At 37.4% G+C, this 19,487-nt stretch overlaps 1 protein-coding gene across 1 annotated transcript in view; it reads right to left on the bottom strand.

The window, feature by feature from the left end:
- The window catches only part of prom1b (prominin 1 b), a 33,952-nt gene extending 15,471 nt beyond the window's left edge, over nt 1-18,481 (bottom strand). Inside the window, exons 1-5 of the mRNA XM_007549633.2 lie at nt 17,904-18,481; nt 5,386-5,447; nt 3,640-3,666; nt 3,355-3,560; nt 43-218 (exon numbers count right to left, since the gene is read on the bottom strand). Of these exons, the coding sequence (XP_007549695.2) occupies nt 43-218; nt 3,355-3,560; nt 3,640-3,666; nt 5,386-5,447; nt 17,904-18,174 (742 nt within the window). The 5' untranslated portion in view covers nt 18,175-18,481. The remainder of the gene's footprint in view (nt 1-42; nt 219-3,354; nt 3,561-3,639; nt 3,667-5,385; nt 5,448-17,903) is intronic.
- Nucleotides 18,482-19,487: the final 1,006 nt, after the last annotated feature.

Raw genomic sequence — 19,487 nt, 5'->3', positions numbered from 1 at the left:
TGTGTGTGTGTGTGTGTGCGTGCATGTGGGTGTGTGTGTGCGTGTGTGTGTGTGTGTGTGAGCAAGAGAGAGAGAGAGAGATAGAGATAGAGGATACCACTGGGGTGTTGTTAGCAAATGTCTTCAAGTCCCTCATGTTGGTGTTTATGAGTCTTCGGGTGCTTTTGATCTGAGTGCTGATGTTGTGGTTGGCTGCATAGGCAACGAGAACTCCCAGACTGAAACATACAGATAGAGACAGGGTCAGACAACCAGCAGGAGGCAGCATCGCTGCAAAACACCAACTCCAACTGAAATCCTGCTGCATCAAGCAAACCAATTATCTTTGAAATGTCAGAACGTTCATTTCTTGAAAACAAAAAAGCTCAGTAAGAAACATCAGCACAAATTTGGAATTTCCAGTGTTCATTTTTGTGCTGTTAAACTCCAACATTGTTGTTGCAGCTGTGCAGTTTTTTGTTTTGCTTTGTTTGTGTTTTTTCACTTATTTGCAATCTTATTTCCTGGATGGAATCTGTTAGACTGGTCAGAATTTAAAAGTCTTAATTTTTAGGGCTGAAATCGACTCCTAATATTTTTATGGTACACATGAAAAAAAACAAAAAACAAAAAAAACCTACAGAGCTGACGTTGATTCTGTCCTTCTTCTCTGCTTCGATTTTTGTCAATTGTTTTTTTTTTCTATTTCAGATCAAAATTAAATCACTTGCAATTAAAACCTACTTTGCGGTCTGATACTACAATAAATGAAATGATTTTTTTTGCTTGTTCTTCATAGAAAAAGCACATAAGAATGTTAACTTCATTCAAGATTTGCACATGCACAAAGCAGGATTTCAGGGTATTTTTCATCAAAACATTTCCACCTTTTCCAAAGTCAGATTTTTTAGTTTCTCTGTCACTCTATTAGAATATTCCATCCTTCTCGGGATGTTTTGTCTGTCCATCAAAAGCTAACAAAATAATCTACATGTACAATTTTAAACCAACTCTAGAAAAGTAAACATTTTTCCAAAATCCTTATTATTTTACCCACATGATTCCAGAGCAAACTTTACTTTATTTCTACAATACTGAATGAACAGTATTGAGTGGTGTGATGGAGTAAGGCCAAAAAATAACTGAGAAAAAAGTTCATGAGAGAACAAATGCCCTCTCAGGCTTTCTGTATGAACATGAGCGTGTTTGTGATATGAAAGGCCTCATTCAGATGGAGACACAAGGACCTCTGCAGTCAGTCAGTCATATCAGTAACACATAGCAACTCCTGCAGATCCTGTTCCTGTGCACAGGTCAGGTGAACAAATGTCACATTTACAGTTACAGGTTGGCGCTCTGCTCTGCATCACTAGCTGTGTTTCCATCACAAATCTTTGTCTACATTCTGCTAATGTTGGAGGGAAAAAACCCACAATTTCACAAACGTGGTGTTTCCATTAAATAAGAAATGAAGGTAAAATCACAAGTGAATAAGCTAGTTCATGCGGGAAGGCTTTAAAAATCATGGCAGCGATGGATGCAAACAGTTACATGATACATAATCATAATTTAGCCGTGGCGCTAGTGCTCATCATCTATCAGCCAATCAGAGGAGATGTTGAAATCTTATTCAGGCATTGGAGCAACAAACCCGACTACATATGCAGTGTGTTGGGGAAATTATGATTTGTCAGAAGAGTTATGGATTAAACACGTTGGAATGACACACAACTTTTTATGAACTCTGATGCTGTGAGAGCTGCAGATTGTCTGAAAAAACAAAACCAAACCATCATCCTACTACTACTTCCTGTTGTCTTCTTCATTGTTTTCAGCAGTGGTAACTTTGGGCTGTTGATCATGTGACTTTTATGATGTAAAAAAATGTTTTCGTTGCATTTCTACAAAAAGCATCTATTTCAATACGGCTGAAAAGCCACATCATCGTAGTGTAAAAATGTGAGTTTTTTCGAAATTGACGTGTTTCCATTAAGCAAATTTATTATCAAAATTTCAACTTGCGCAATTCTATCGTTCATGTGAGGATGGTTTAATGTAGGCAGATTTACATATGAGTCATATTCCTTCCATGTGTTGATGATTAATTTAACTCAATTCCAGTGATGTTCAGTACCTAAAATATGCTTTGTATCCATCCCCTGACTTATACTTTTAAACAACCTCTCCTCTAATTGGTTGGAGTGTTCTTTAGTCTTCACGCTGTCAGGAATACTAATACTTATGCTAAATCACTGGAGATACTAACTTTAAAGAAGGTGAATATTTATGCAATCAGTTAGTTTATTTTAAATATTGTCATTATTTTGTAGGAATCAGTTTCACTTTGACATTAAAGGAAGATTTTTCTTGTTAATCTTTTTCATCAAAAAAGCAAAATTTCTAAAAGCAATGAAAAAGGGCGTGAAAAATGGTCAGATGTTTCTGGACGAAAACATCTTAGGGGCTGCAAAAAACTTGAATGCAGATTTTATTTTTAGCAGGATAATGACTGTGAGCAGACATTCACCAGTTAGAAGCTACAATAAAATGGTTTACTTAAAAACATATTGATGCGCTATAATTCCCCAGACAAGGTTCAATTAAGAAACACCAAAACAGTTTGAGCTTTTCTTCAATGAAAACTTTGCAAAGGTTTCATCTTCCAGATGTCCAAAACTGGAAGAGACAAATGTCTGAAACTAAACTGAAGTTATTATCTTTGGATCCAAGGAGAAACAATCTAGAGTCAGCACACAGCTTCAGTTATTACAGCTAAAAACTGACAATCTGGTCTGATATCTGGGCTTAGTGATGGACTCAGACCTGAACTTCAGAGCCACAAAAGACAGTTACAAAGTCGGCCTTCTGTCACCTGAAGAACATTTGCAGGACTAAAGGCCTAATGTTCCAGCTTGATGTGTACTTGCTTGATGATTTTGATGATGGCATTTGATAAAATGTAATGTTTTTGGTTATTTCATAATTTGTTACTCTGCTATGTTTTTATGGTGTAAAGCACTTTGAACTGCCTTGTTGCTGAAATGTGCAACACAAACAGACTTAACTTAAAGTCTAGCCATTGTAACAGCAGAGGAAGATTGTTCTATGATTTCTTTGCTAAAGAAACTGAACACAAATGTACATCTACACTTTTCTGGGTTGTAAAAAGACTTTAAAAACCATGAATCATTTCTCAACCACTGCATGCACTGCTTTGTGTTGGTCTGTCAGAGTAAATTCCAATAAAATAAACTGAAGTTGGTGGTCTTAATGTGACAAGACTGTTCCACGCTTAAAAGCTCTTCCTCTTAACTAAACCTCATGAAGAGGTGAACTAACCACCTGATGACAGCCGAAGAGAGAAGGAGCACTCACATGATGAAGATGGTGGTGGCGATGAGTGAGGCGGTGAAGAATCCTCGGTGACAGTCTGCGTTCTTCCTCTGCCTCTGATGCATCTCACCGCCGCAGTTGTCACAGCATCGACACATGCAGAAGCAGGTGGCAATGATCGGCGTGAGGACCACGAACACAACTCCAAAGACGGCGCAGATCAGGAATCCTGACTCATAGTGGATCCACTGCAGAGGGACAAGATGGTTCATCAGAGCACAGTCAGAGTGAGGCTTAGGGTGAAATCTGAGGAGCAAAAGGGTTTACCTGTAGCAACAGGACAACGTTTTCTGGCTGGGGGAGCGACATCGTGGACAGAGGTTCAGGAGGAACAACAGAAACATAAAACAGGATGAGAGTCACAGCAAATATTGTTACTAAAGCAAATTCAGATGATGATCTTAAAGATAGTTTTTGTAGAAACTTTTGTAGTTCCATGTTATTGCTGATGTTTTTATTGTTGTTTTCTTGCAAAGTGATGAAAATCTAGCCAGGCTTTCTGCAAATCTGCAAATGGTTTATTAGATGTCGTTAGTTGAAGCTCCGATTTGCAGAAGTCTTTCTACTCACTGGAAATTTTTGCAACTTTTTTATTTTCATGGGATTTCATGAGATCGGACTCTGCCCAGCTGATACTGCATTGGATTTGAGGGAGCGTATCCATGAACAGCAATTTGCATGTCCTCCCACTGTTTTCCAAAGGGATTTAGGGCTGAACTTTGATTGAGCCATATCAACTCTTCCATAAAAGACTAGACTTATGTAAAGTGCACACCTGACGGCTGTCCTTTCAACACATTTTCCCAGCTGAGATGTGAATCTCTGAATTTCCCTGGTTGTTTCTCTAGCTGTGTTTTTGTTACAAATGTGTACAAAACTCTGTCTGTATTCCATTAAAGTTGAAAAAACAAAATTTTCCAATTGTGGTGTTTCCTTTAAACAAGAAAAGCAAGTAAAATCACCCATGACTAAGTTTGTTCATGCAATATGTTATGAATAATCATGACATGCAATCGTCCTCCAACTACTTCCTGTCATCTTCTTTGCTGTTTCCAGCAGTAGTATCATCTGGCTAGTGATCATGTGACTCGTGTGATGAAAATAAAACGTTTTCTATTACAGTTTAGTGAAATATACTAATTTTGATACAGCCAAAGAAAGACCTCATCTTAGAGTCAAAACTTTATATTGAAAAATGAGTTTTTGTTTTTCCATTAAGTACATTTATTTTCGAAATGTCAAATTGCACTATTTTAACTCAACTCTAATGGAAACATAGCTTCTCATTAATGCTCTCTCTTCTCAGTCTGTATGCTGTATTCACTTATATCCGTTTCTCTAGGTTTTTAGCCTGCATTCTATGCTGACATTATAAGACACAAAGATTTTATTTAAAAAAAAATCCAGAGAAAAGTAGCCAAAATCTAAAAAAATAAAATTAGGAAGGCTTTCTGAAAAATCTTGAGGACAATCAGCCAAGACTACCTTAAAATGGTTCAAGAGACTCAACAGATGGCAAAATAAGAGGAAATCATATTTGGACTATTGTAGAAGGAGTTGGAATGCCCTCAAAAAAACTCAGATGTTTCGAGATTAAGCTCAGAAATAAATTAGAAGATACTTGAAAATTTCTGAGTTTCCAAAGTAAAAAACTTTCCACTTTTGAAACTCAGAAATGTCAATGATTAATCTAAAAATTTCTGAGTTTTTTCAAGCATTTGTTTTTTTTTTTTTTTGCCTTTACACAGTCAGAAATTTCTGGGATTAATCTCAATTTTCAGATTTTTTTTTGTGTGCAAATTTTCAACTTTTGAAGATCAGAAAGTTCTTCTCTTTGTCTAAAACAATTCTCTAATGAATCTCAAAATTTCTGGGGGTTTTTGGTGGAAATTTACCCTTCTTTTTTTCTTTCAATGTCTTTTACATGCCACTGTAAAAATCTCATTCACAAAGCTTTAAATGGAGAAAAATGAAGTTCTTCTTACTGTTTGAAACTCTTTAAAGCCAACATACCTTTCTCCATTCTTCTACTTTAATTCCTCCCATATTTTGCTGAATGATGCTAACAATAAGATCTGAAAGAAAGAAAAAACACAATTTCTTTATGTAAATGCTTTGAATGTGCAGACAGTGTTATGAAAAGAATAAACACTGATTCAGAGACAGCACCGCTTAAGGTTTGGGACAAGAAATGAAGCTGAAGTGGGAAAAAAAATCCATTTATCTGCTCACAAACAGACAGGACGGATTACATGGAATCAGTTTTTTTAATATCCGAGGACAGTATTGTGACGGTGTTTCCTCTTCCACCAAACAGCTGTGTGTTTACTAAGAGCCGCTTGAAGCGAGCCAGCAGGACTCCAGCTGGCTCCAGCTGTCCGTGTGTTTACCGTATATAGGTCAGCCGACGCTAAGCCTACCTGCTGAACGTTGACTCACCTGCTCTGTTACTCAGCAGGTAAACTGATTCCTTCACACATACGCGCCAATTAGGACATCTGCTCACAGTACATCTGCCAGACGATTGAAAAAGTGGCGGATGTTTGTTGATGATCTGAAAAGATTCACTTTATATGTTGATTTCCTCTTTTTATTTTTTTTAGAGGGGGGTATTATTGTTTCCAGGCACATTGTTCCATTTCATAGCAAAATCAAGTAATTGTTACATTCAGCAGAATATATATATATGAATATGAATAAAAAGAAAATTGACTTTGTAATTTAATACCTTGAAACTGGGTCTTTGTCTCTTTAAAACTCCTGCTCTTTCTGAAACTCAACCTTCAGGAAGTCATCAGATCACTCCTCTATTAACCCTTTTTTTTTAAAGGATTTGTTGGCTCTAGTGGCCTTTATTTGAAAGTAGTTTGACAAAAAAACAGGGTAATGAGAGAGGGGCAAATGCCACCACATGTTGAGGCCTTGGACTAAGGCCTCAACATGTGTGTCGTGCTTTGCTCCTGTGCCACCACAGCACTGCACCCCCCTCTACTAACCCTTCAATTGGGTTTTTTACCAGCATTTTATTGAGTAGTAGCTCCTATAATGAGCTCAGCAGACATGCAATCCTACCACCAGGAAACCACTACCACTACAAATGGAGTGCTGTTTGCTAATTGTTGCTGGCTAGTCTGAAGGAACTGAGTGGGGTAGTTGAAGGGGAGGGCTGCTCTGAAACATGGAAACTGCAGCTCAGAGGAGGAGCTTCGACCTCGAAGGCGGGGCTAGGCTTCTTGCCTGCTTCATGTTGTCACTCAGGTTCTATTAAAGTGAAATCTACATGTCAGGCAGTAATCAGGTGTGGGTATGAAAAGTGAAACTAAGTAAAGTTAAGTATATTTGTGTAGCAAATTTCAGCGACAATGCAGTTCAACGTGCTTAGTCATATTTTTTTTTACAAAAGCAATAAACATTACGTTCTGTCAGATGCTGACAACAAAATCATCAATACACATCAAATACGTTGATCAATGCTCCAGTTGCTAATCAAAGGCAGGTCTGAACAGGTGGGTCTTTAGCCTTGATTTAAAGGAACTCAGTGTTTCAGCTGTTTTGCAGTTTTCTGAAAGTTTGTTCCAGACTAAGCCAAGAAATGTGATTGGTAGATAGATAGGTAATTTATGGTTTTAAGAAGGAGTTAATTTTTCATATGGCGGTTTGAGTATTTTTTTTCTCCCCTTAATTGTTCAAGTCACCCTTTGAAAACTGACTTTTGTCCCCTAAGGTTGTCTATGATATAATTTATTTACATAAAACATTCAAGTCTCAAGAAACCAATTAAATGTTTTATGTTTACATTAGATGTCAATGTCAAGTTTAATTAAATGATCAGATCTCTTAAATATATTTGTAAAAGTGCAGTCCTGAACAGAAACAAAGTAAATTATTTAGGTGATTAAATTATTAAATTATTTTACACCATACCATAAACAAATAACGCAGAAGGTGTAAACAAACAGAACAAGCAGATGGAGGCCAGTTTATCGTGTGAACACTGACACAGCTGTCACACTAGACTCACCATCAGAGGACAGAAAAGCGGCCCAGATTAACCCCAGGGATGCTTAGCAACGGCCTATTCTTACCTGACCCAAACATTTACACCTTTCTTAGCTTACAAACAGATTCATCCATCCTTAGACATCAGAATCAGTCATCTCTTTGAAACTTCAACCATTAAGTCCCAAAAATGTTGCACATTTACTCATGCAGAGTGAAAAAAAACACAATTATTCAATCTATAGACATCTGATTTTAGCCTTTCAGTATTTTGTTCTCTCCAGATGTTCATCACAGATCTGGTTTTAAAAATTCTGTTCTAATAATTTTATTGACTTGTAAACTGTTTACAGCTAAAATGTGGGAAAATGTTGCACCTTTGAAAAATACCAGAGCTACATCAACCAAATGGCAACAGATCCATATCTGACAATCATGTCTTAACTGGTGCTGATCTGTGATTGAGAAAATAGTTTATTTTTCCTTTTCTCCAAACTCATCAAAGCTGAGAATTCCCACCATTTCAAGGTTGTAAACACACCAACCAAACTCCTGAACCTTGAGGCACTTGTTTCTGCTCAGAAAACATCAAATGAAGTTTAGGAATCATCTGTGCATAAATATAAATAATTCTTCATAATAACTCCTTCATTTTCTGTTAGATTAAAAACAAAACATTCTGTTTAATAAAAGATTTCAAGTGACTATAACTTAATTCTTGTTTTTGTACTCATCTGAAACAAGTGGAGTGAACTTTTGGATTAAAAAAATGCTTGATAACTTAATCTATTTAAGTTGAGTCCATGCAAAAGAAGTCCAGTATTTGAGTGGCCAACAAGGTATCCCACAATACATTGTTTCATCACTGACAGTGACTAATTAAACCATTTTTTATTTGTCACAAAAATTAAATTAAAAGATGTTTAAAGTGAAAAAGCAGACTCCAAAACTTCGTAAAGATTTGGGTGTCATAACTACAGTATACTCAGCTTCATTAAGTTACGCTAACTAAAATTGTGCATATTATTCAGGTAAATTAACCTAAAAATTATTAATATATGCAAATATATTTTAGTTAAGGACTAAAATATATGCAACATATATTTAACATTGCGACAGACTGGCGACCTGTCCAGGGTGACCCCGCCTCTCGCCCGGAACGTTAGCTGGAGATAGGCACCAGCACCCCTCCCGACCCCACTGAGGGACAAGGGTGTTCAGAAAATGGATGGATGGATGGATATATTTAACATAATTAACAATTATGTTAATTATTTTTACAGTAGTTATGTTTTATGTACTATTATGTCATTACAACTTACTCAAAATGATCAAGTTAGTCAAATTGTATAAACCTAAGCTGTATGGTGTGCACATGCTAACATTTTTAAGTTTTAAATACTTGACATTTTTATAGTCGACGTGTTTGCATAATTTTTTTTTAAGTAAACTCCATTTCTTGCATTTTACAGTGTACAACCTCCATCAAAGAACCACTAACCAGTATTGGCTGTGGCCAGACTAATCAGAGCGTCTCTAAATAATGTTTTAGCATCTTAGATCAGCTTCATAGAGGCTGTAAACTCTCCTCGATACATTTAATCTTGTCCTAATAAGCCTTTCTTGTGAGTTTAAGGAAAAACAACAGTGATTTTGGATATTTCGGGCACCATCTGGTTAATCCTCTCAGCTCCCTCCACTCTTCATTGTGAAAACAGATTTTTATTTTTTTTGTCTAGCTATTCTTTGGGTCCTGTGTTGGTGTGCTTTAGAAATTTATGCTGCTACAGAGAACATGGCAGGCACCGCAGGGGGAAAACGCTGCGGCTTACTCTGCAGATATGAGCATGTGAGCATACCTGAATTGTGCCGGTGCCACCTGTTGTTGCTCAGCTGCTTAGCTAGCGTAAGCCACTGAGGGCAGTAAAGCTTACACAGCTTAGTTCAGTGACCCCTTATAAGAGGTAAATACTGTAATGGAAGGGAGAAGAAAGGGACAAACAACCACCAGAATCAGACCTGGAAGGTCTGAACGGAGCAGGAACTCGTGTGCCGACTGCAGAGCAGCTGACTGCAGGTTTTCACACAAAATCTGCCCACTACCCTTCTTTATGGATGCCGTATTTCACTATTTTATCAATATCCAGCGTTATCTTGTAATAAAAAAGCGCAGACAGCTTTAATATGTAAATCAGAACCTAAAACCTTCTTACTGCAAAGTGTAAAAATAGGCACAACACAATCCTCAACTCTGACCCGCTTGGAGAGATTACTGGGAGGTGTGGACGAAGCCTGATGCAACCTCAGCGTCCATACGTAAACTGCAGTAACATCACTCTGCTTCATGTAGCAACAAAAATGGTTCTGAAAGCAATTAATTAAAAGCCAAACATCATTCATAGTCTACGAGTAAATTATCCAACTGGTTTTTCTTGTATTGTAGCTCCAGCAGAACGAAGTTAAAGAGCAGTAGTAAGTTAAAGCTGCTTCAGGTAACTTTTAGGGAAAAAAAAAGTTATTGACATATTTGACAGTATAATATAAGACAGATAATCTGGGGGGAAAAAAATTGAGCTCCTCTGCCTCTTCCCAGGGCTCCCAGTACTAACTTCAGAAACAACCAATCAGAGCCAGGAGGAGGGTCTTAGTGCTGCCAATCACTCTCATGCTCACCCTCTCCCTCTTGTTCTCTGTCATACTGCAGCTGGTTCACCACTACATAGCCTGCCATGAATGCTAATGCTAGTTAGCATGGCCACTGATGAAGGCAAACAGCTTTCCTGGAACAGTAAGTTGTTTCTCCACTATTAGCACATAAATGTCTGCATTCTTTCATATTCTTTCTAGCAGAAAATACCACTGGCTCAGTACTCATCTCTGGCTTTCTCTGCCCTGCTGGATGTAGCTGTTGCTGCCATTAACAAAGCATACTCCTGGTTTTCAATCATTACAGAAAGAACCCCTGGCCCAGTGGTTCTGTATTTAGCTGCCTCGGTTCTAAATGTTGACATTTGGAGACCAATTCTCTCATGTAGATTATTTGTTCCCGTTTCTCAAAGAAACTGCTTGCAGTCCTGTGTTTTTGTCCCTTCTGTGGATAGAGCCATTATCTTTTACCGCCATTAACTTGATCAAACATTTTTTTCTAAAGAGAAAGTGCCCTTGGCTCTGTTTCTTTTATTAGCTTAATGTTAGAGCTGTTGCTGTCTTTAATTTTGTTCATTTTATTTGCTCTTATTTTTAATAAAGGTATTGCTGGCCCAGGGCTCTTGTGTTCTTGTTCTTTGATGGAGCGACTGCTGCCATTAACTCTGAATATTTTTATTTTTTCTTTCCTATAAAAAAGTACAGATGGACTAGTCCTGCTGTTTTTTTCCCCCTCCTGCTCTCTGCACCCCCAGGCAGATGGCTGCTCATCCTGACTCTAGCACTTCTGAATAGTTTTCATGATAATAGTTCTAAAGTCCTTCCACTGGCTCCCTGTAACTCAGAGAATAGACTTTAAAATGCTACTGTTATTTTATAAATCACTGAACGGTCTAGCATCACAATACGTTAAAGAGCTGTTGTTGTTGTATCAACCTTCCAGACCTCTCAGGTCTTCTGGTTCTGATCTGCATTCAGCTTCTATGCACCACAAATCTGGAACAAATATCCAGAAAACTACACAACAGCTGAAGCACTGAGCTCCTTTAAATCAAGGCTAAAACCCAACATGTTTAGAGTTGCTTTTAATTATTACTAACTGGAAAATATATAATTATGGTCTTATTTTACAAGTTTTTTATTATTTTTCCTTATTTTACCCCTGTAATGTTATGTTTTCTGTTTGTTTAACTGCACAACTAAGCTTGTCAATGATCAGGAAATCGTTCCTTTCTACCATCACTAAAAGCTTACAAAGTCAACTACTTAATGTGCCTGGCTCGGTTTGCATGTGGAGATGAAAATGTGGCTCTAAAATCCAGACATGCCGTCCAATTTCTGCCAGAGATACAATCTTAACGGGATGCTGAATTGGGATGAGATTGAAACAAAACCTCAGCTATATCTTTTCTTGAGTTAATTGACACTGACATTTTATGATTTGTTTTACCAGCAGACGACATTGTGAGCTAGAACATTTTCAGGTTGTGGGAGGAAAGTACATTTCCAACACCCACTGTGAGCTGAAGCAAAACCAACGTAATGAGTATTGTATTCCCGGATGCTTATTCAGAAATAACTAATTCATTGACTTTATGTGCAGATGAAATTTCACAAGACCAAAAACTACATGTATCAGCAGCAAAGAGGCAAACAAGCTCATTATATAAGAAGTCCTCCACTTTGTTCAACAAGTTTGAACAGTAAACTTTGTCAACTTTTTAAGTTCTTCCTTATAAGCAACATGTCCACAACTAATCACAGTAATTAAGTGAAACAGACAAACACCAGCATATGACCCACTTTCTGTGTGCCCAGCCATGTGTGTGTGTGTGTGTGTGTGGGGGTGTGTGTGTGAGTGTCATTGTGCCATCTGTAACAGTGGTGTATCAGCCCACTGTTAGCATTAGCCCAGTGGATGCTAATCCCCTAATCCAGCCTGTGTGCATCTAAGAGATAAGAAACCGATTCGCCTCTAAGAGAAAGAGGCTGAAATGCCTCCTCGTTGTAAAATAAACCTTCACAAATATTTATTTTATATTTAGGTGTGAAACGAGAACAAAGAGAATATTTTGAAGAACTCATAGCATGCTTCTTTTTCTTGGTTTTGTATTGACTTGACTTTCATTGCTCTTAACATCAGTTTGACTTTGTTTTAAGCTTTTCCTGTGTTCTATGGTATGACGAAACAAATGCACCCAAAATTCATTCACTTCCTGTATAAGTAGCAGAGACCATCTCTATTCCGTATTTCATATCAAAACTTGACACAATTTTCCACAGTTATTGTTTCTTGTCTAAATACTAAAGTTCACTGTGAATTTTTTGGCAGATAAATTCGTAGATTGTAAATTCATCCATCCTGACAGAGTTCAGGATGGATGGATGGATGGATGGATGGATGGATGGATGGATGGATGGATGGATGGATGGATGGATGATGCTCATCACTTTACTTGTGCTCACCACCAGGGAGAGAACTAAAACATGCAGGATCCCGGCCCTGGAGGACTGACTTTGGGCACCACTGGCCTACAGTATCCCTGAGCTACTTCAAGGCATTAAAACCAAATTAGTGTACATTTTTGAATTTCTCACTTTTCATTTTTAAAATCCTAACCTATAGTGATGCTGAATTATGCAAGGAAACAAAGTACAATTCTGAAATCATTCTTTCAATTACAAATGTTCAAAAGTCAATTTTTTTGCCTCAAAAAAAGAAGAAGAAGAAAGAAACAAAGTTTGAATAACTTGAGGAGGACAACGTGAAACAACATATGCACTAGAGGTCTGTCATGTTGTCTGATTTACGGTAAAACTTGTGAATTTGTTGACACTGGTGAAAAAAAATCAATAATACAATATCAAATTATGACAACCATACGGTTGCAGTTGGGGGAACATGAAAGGTAAAAACCAAAACACTGAAAATCATCATTCAATGGAAATGTCTGTTACAGATGGAAGAAGTGAAAATGATTTGTCTAAAAGAGTTATTTTGTTCATATCTATATATAAAAATTCTGGTTACTGTTATAAAGTAAAGTAAAAAAAAATTCTGAAGTTACATATTTGTTTGGCCAAATCCAATAAAAATATAATAATAATAATAATAATAATAATAATAATAATAATAATAATAATAATAATAATACATGAGGAATATTGTTTGTGACATCATTACTGAGGTTTTTAAAAAACATGTAGTGATATTATTTTTTAGGAATATTGTTCACCCCTAGTATGAACGTATATTTTTGGCACATTTGGACCCCCATAAATTATTTCTAATCTGCTTCTGATTGGGAGATCACATTTTATGTTATCCCCACCATTTTGTAGCAATTAGCACACAGCTACCTAATCTGATAGCCCCTAAGATCTCCTTCTGGATTAGCAGGAAGCCAACATCCAGAGACAACCAACCAGATGGCGGCTTTCTGCATGAATGCATTCAAATGAACTTGATCATGAGTGGAGAATGATGCCTTTTTTTACATGACAAATGTGCAGTGAATGCTCCTCACCCTGATGCTGAACAGCATATTTACACTGTGTTTTTACTGGAAAATATTGGCTGCCTCATGCAGCCGTGACCTTTTAACCCCAATGCGAGCTGGCTGACTGACTGACTGCTGAGTGTCCGTACTCTCACAGGAGCAAAGTCCACCTTTAACACAGATTTTGCCATCTTTGTGGGGCCTCATGTCAGTAATGAAGTCTCACTTTCTAATTGACTGAGACACATTAAGCATTACTTTACATGTTAGGATGTGAACTCAAGGTTTAAGCCCTAACCCTGAGTCAAAACGGTTAAACTGAGAGGATTTTTTTTGTAACTTGATTATCTGCGTGAGAGTTGGAAACAGCAGCACAAACAGAGAAGCTGCAGCTGCATGACGTTACAGTTCTGTTTTCAAAGATAAAAAGTCTTGAGCTAAAAATAATTTAGAATTTCTGAAGTTTTTCTCTTGACTAAAACATGCTTCTCCTGTTTTAGTCTAATAGAACAAGTGAACGTGGCAATGTTCTTACACTGTCTTTTAAACGTAATTAGTGTTTCATGTTCACATTTAGACTTTATATGTATTGATATTGTTAACACAATCTTGAGTAATATTTCAGAAGACAGTTTTTCTCTAGCTTTTCGCTGGTTTTGCTCTCGTTTATTGACTGGCACCCTGAACTGTTCAGACTGGTAATTTAAGTTACAGTATTTTGTGAACAAGCTCCTCATTTAAATATAAACTGAAGGAATTTGACACCGTATGGAACCTTATAGAACTGTTTAAAATTAATTTTCTATTTGTTTACACAGTATTTTCCTCTTGTCAGCCACATAATTTCAATAGAATCTCCAGAACATTTACATAGAAAAATTGGTTTCAGAATGAAAAAATGTTACTGAATCAAATCGTAACCCTAAAAATTGGAATCAAATCGTTAGACACTAAAAGTTTTGCATCTCTAATTTTCTCCACTATTTATTCATTGAGTGCCAATAAATATGAAAATATGATTAAATGCACTTACTCTGTGCAGTATGGTGGTAAAAAATGACACTTCTTTATGATGTCCTAAATATGCATGTTGCAAACAGGAGTGTTTTTCTAGTGTGTGATGGGCTATGATTGCTGTCACACAGTCACAGACACCTAAACATAAGTAATATCTTATCATCACTTTTATTGTTATCACAGTACTACAACAAAATATCGTGATAACACTGGAAGTCCATATCATCCACCACTAGACCTCATCCTTTGTTTCCCTGATTTGCTGACACACACCAATAGCTTCTAGCTCCTAATAATATGTTCCTGCTTGCGTTACAGGTGAGCTTGTTTACTTGTTAATGGCTCAGAGAGCCTGGCGGTTCAGGAAGCAAGCAGGTGAGACTGATCTGCTGCGCTCCTTAAGCAGCTCCAAACACCTCAGAGTCCACCTGTGTACGTTCGTCATGACTTTACATGCTTCTGATATGTAATGCGGGCATTGACGTGTCCCTCCAGGTGGCCCGTGTACCTGTGCGAGTGGGGGACGGTGAGTCACACCGGAGAGTCCACAGCAGTGGCAGCATATGGCCCGGTGGATTAAGGTATTACGTGGTGATGCAGGTGACAGAGAAAGCCTCCTCTAAGCACTGATTCTGCTAATTGCTTACCAAGCCAGCGTCTATAACACTGGACACCAAAATGGCAGCAACTTAAAACCTTCAATCCAATTGCTCTGTGCCATCCTCCAACGTGACCTCTCGTAGTTTTACACACAAAACAAACTGCGTTCAATTGTTAGAACTCTGAAGCAGACCGATGCAGAGAGAAAGGCTGTGAGGTCTGAAACCTGATCACCAGTCAAACCAGGGAATGATCACTTAAGGACTGAGATAGCAGCTGTGTTACCAGGGCAAATGCACGTAAATCTTTATCTAAATTCTACTGAGGTTGAAAAAAACACAATTTCAGAGTTTTCATTAAATAAGAAATTCAATAAAAATCACACGTGAATAAGTTTGTTCACATGAAAAGCCATTAATAATCATGGCAGCTACATGTGATATAGTCATAATTAGGCCTGTCACAAAAACAAATTTTGCAGGACAATAAATTGTCCCAGAAATTATTATAATAAATAATAATACTGAAAACATTGTTTGTAATGGCATAATAATGCAAGAACACCTTCTCAAAGATCAAAGAACTTTGAAATCTAATGAACATTTAAAACTGTAACTGGAAGACATCTTGCCCCAAAATAAATACACAAGACAACCAAAACAACAAATAAAATTAATTATTAAGTCTTTGTAAACAAAACTGTTCTTCAACAACGGGGCATGTTGAGACCAAACCACCAGACTGAAAACTTTTGTCATGTAGTTTTTGGAGAAGAGAAAAACAATAAATCATCAAATGGAAGCGATTGAGTTAGTTTTAATTTATCATGTGATGAACTGAGTAATTGTTTATTGCAGCAGGCCTATGCATAATTCAGCCTTGGCATCAGCACTCATCATCTATCAACCCTTCATTCCTGGGAGCGGCTACGTTTTGGGGAAATTATATTCTCTGATTTTACAGAAGAGTTATGGCTTCAACACGTTGGAATGACACACAACTTTTTATGAACTGTATGATACTGTAGAAGCTCTGTTTGAACCAGCTGCAGACTGTCTGAAAAAAAACTGTCATCCTCCCACTACTTCCTTCTTGTTCGTCATTTCCGCCAGTAGTAACATCCGCCTGTCGATCACATGACTTGTAAGATGTGAAAAATGTGTTTGCTATGCAGTTTTGCAAAATATGTCTACTTTTATATGACTCAAAAACCACCTGATCCTACTACAAAAAATTGTTTGAAATGTGTTTCCATTAAGCAAATTTATTTTTTGTAATTTCACGATGTATTTTACCTCATGTGAGCGGTGACTTTTAGCAGAGGAAGATCTGTTTACTGTGCAAATACATCCTGTCACAGCGGTTTGTTTTAGGACTCTGCTCATTTTTGGACTTTGCTCTTTTATATATCACAATGGTCTTTGAGAGTAAGGTTGGCCATATGTTTTAACAACTTTTTTAAAAATAATTTTTTAACCAGGAAAACTTGCACACAGCATACATTATACAGCATAGGGTCTTCCAAGGACCCATCATACCATTATATGGTTCCAGGATAAAATGGATAAATGACTGACTTGCATAACAGCTACACCAGCTCCTATTATCACAAACCCTAATGTTTAGATATTATCAATTTACTGCAGCAAATATACCACTAAAAAAAAACCTCTAATTTGGACATGAGTATGGAAACCATGAAGTAACGTAAACAATCTTTTAACGATTCAGTTCCATATGTAAACTACCATGAACTTTACATGTATGGAGGTTCCAAAGTGTCACAATTAAAAGAGCAATTAAATATCCATACTACTACCTAGATGTCCCAAAACTACAATTGATAAGAAATATAAATAAATTACTCAAATAATTAATTATACAGATAATTTATAAAATGAGATATGGAGCTATTTTACAATTGAATTGCAAGCCAATGTTTCATGATTATGGGTTTGCTATTTAGGCTAATTAGTCACTTGCTAAGGATATGAACAAAGGGCCACAGTGACTTATTATTATTTAATAATTATTCTTCATGCTTCAGTACACCATGGGAATGTGTATATTAATTACTTTATTCTGTCATTCATTGAAATTACATGTACATGACAGACATGTCTTCATTTAGTTAGTTTTGGTAGAACTTTTAGTTCTACAATACTTTCCACATCTATACATTTTGATAGATAAAAATAATGAGTGATACATTCATAAGAACCTATAAAAATGAATTATGGCATATCTAAATATTTTTCAAAAAAAGGTGTGTTATTAAATTGTGGCACTTTTTGCCCTCCTCACTCTTTGTACTTTTCCCCATGCTTTAATACAAATGCCTCCACTGGAAACTAGTCGGATTTGTAACTTAACGGTCAAATTTTGCTTCATTACCATATAACACTCAGTTTGGCGATGGCCCTTCAATTTAAATACCCCACTTGATTATGTCAGAGATTTTAGTTCTGTTGTTATTTTTCGTTTATGAATGCTTTCTTTCCTCCTTTCTTTGTTTTTTTCTTTCTTTCTTTCTTTCTTTCTTTCTTTCTTTCTTTTTTCCTTCTTTCTTTCTTTTTTGCATTGATAAAAACTTTGTGTTGAAAAATTAAATCAGGAAATATATAAATATATTCAAAAAGTCAGTTATATCTAATAATAAAGCTGATGTATGTTTATTCATTACACCCGAATAAAGTCTATTAATAATAATAAGTCAGCCTTGACTGTGAGAATGGAGGAGCAGATGGTGTGATAATATTTTAATCTCACCTTTGGGAAAAGAGTTTGGTTGAACCATGTAAAGAAACGCGTGGACCATGTGGAAAAGGATTCCTATGGTCCCCGGCTCGTAGTAAGCGTGGGTATCATAAACCGCTGCGGGAACAAACCCAAAGTCCAACGGCTCCACCGGCGGAGGGGAGCGCTGCCTGCGGGGGTCGGCCCTGACCTCCGCCCGCTGGCCTTCCTTCTCTTCAGCCTGCTGCTCTGCGCTGGTGGCCCCCCACCAGAGCAGCAGGACGAGCCACCGTGTCCACAACATAACTCAGAGACGAAGAAGAAGAAAAAAAGCACCAGAAGACCAGAGACCCAGTGGACAACCTGCTGTCTCAGTCGGGATGGAGAGAGCAGCTGACACCTGTTCCTCCCGCAGGACCGGAAACACCTCTAACATCCAGCGGTCGGTCGGTGAGGAAGCAGCCGTTAGGCTCTAGTGGTTCTCCTCCACGGACTCATCCCGGACATCCTTCCCAGAGGACCTGCCGCGCTGTGTGGGATTCTCACTCTGCCTGCCGGTGTCCTCGCGTTCACCGGACCGCGAGCTCAGAGCAGCCTAATCTCACGTGCACGGAGAGGGCTCAACTGCGTTCGTGCGCGCTGGAAAATTCGATGCGCGCATCTGCGGCGCGTGACCCGGAGCGTCCTCTTGGTCATGTAGACAGAAAACATTTAGTATCAAAGATAACCTGAGCAAATAGGAAAGATACATTTTCAAATTATTTCCTCAGGATAAAAGTTATTCAAAGCAAATGAGGAGAAACAAGTTACCTAGCAATTACTAATTTTCTTATATTTTTCTTACTGGAGAAAAAAAAAAGACTGAACAGCTTTTCCACTCGTTAAGATTATTTTCAACAAATATTTCTAAAGCCCACATTTTAATGTTGCAGGAAATTGCTTTGAGTGTGATTATTTGGTAAATTGTGCTGCTTTTGCTCTACAAGCTGTTTAAAGCTTACTTTTTTAGATTATAATAAGATTTACAGTCTAATGTTCTGGAAAGAGTACAGTTAACTGTTCCAATTTCTCTGTGGTTTTGGACAGATTCTTATGTCTGGAAGCAGGAAAGGATTTTGTCACCCAATTTCTGTACATAAAGAAATATTAAAAGATTCAGAAAAATCTTTGTGCATAGAGGCTTTAGGGATGGTTCATGTCTGCAATCAGGTCTATCATGAAGTGTCAATACATGCACAAATAAAACGCCACCATTCAGAGCAATCTGAGGTCAAGTAAAGACTTGTACAAATTATTTTTCTTTTTTATTAAGTATGGCAGAGCACTCACAGTATTGTGCAAAAACTCTTTACCATCAGAGCAGATTGTTACAAAAAACAGTCAGCCTGCTTGAGGTCAAATATAAAAACAAGGGAGGCTCAAAACATCTGCACAATATAATACATGTATCTGAACCACCACTTCTCTGAAAAACAGGTCTTGGATAACTTTGGAAAACAAAAAATACTGCAACCAGAACTTTTACCTTTCCTTACAGAGCTGTTGTCTGCATAAGAAACACAAGCTTGTGAGAAACAGCAAGGGGAAACCCAGACATTTTACCCGTCTGGGCTGATT

Source organism: Poecilia formosa, unplaced genomic scaffold (assembly GCF_000485575.1).
Source record: "Poecilia formosa unplaced genomic scaffold, Poecilia_formosa-5.1.2 Scaffold32, whole genome shotgun sequence".
Classification (NCBI taxonomy): Eukaryota; Metazoa; Chordata; class Actinopteri; order Cyprinodontiformes; family Poeciliidae; genus Poecilia; species Poecilia formosa.
The sequence above is the reverse complement of the archived record's forward strand: the minus strand, read 5'-3'. Positions and strand labels throughout refer to the sequence as shown.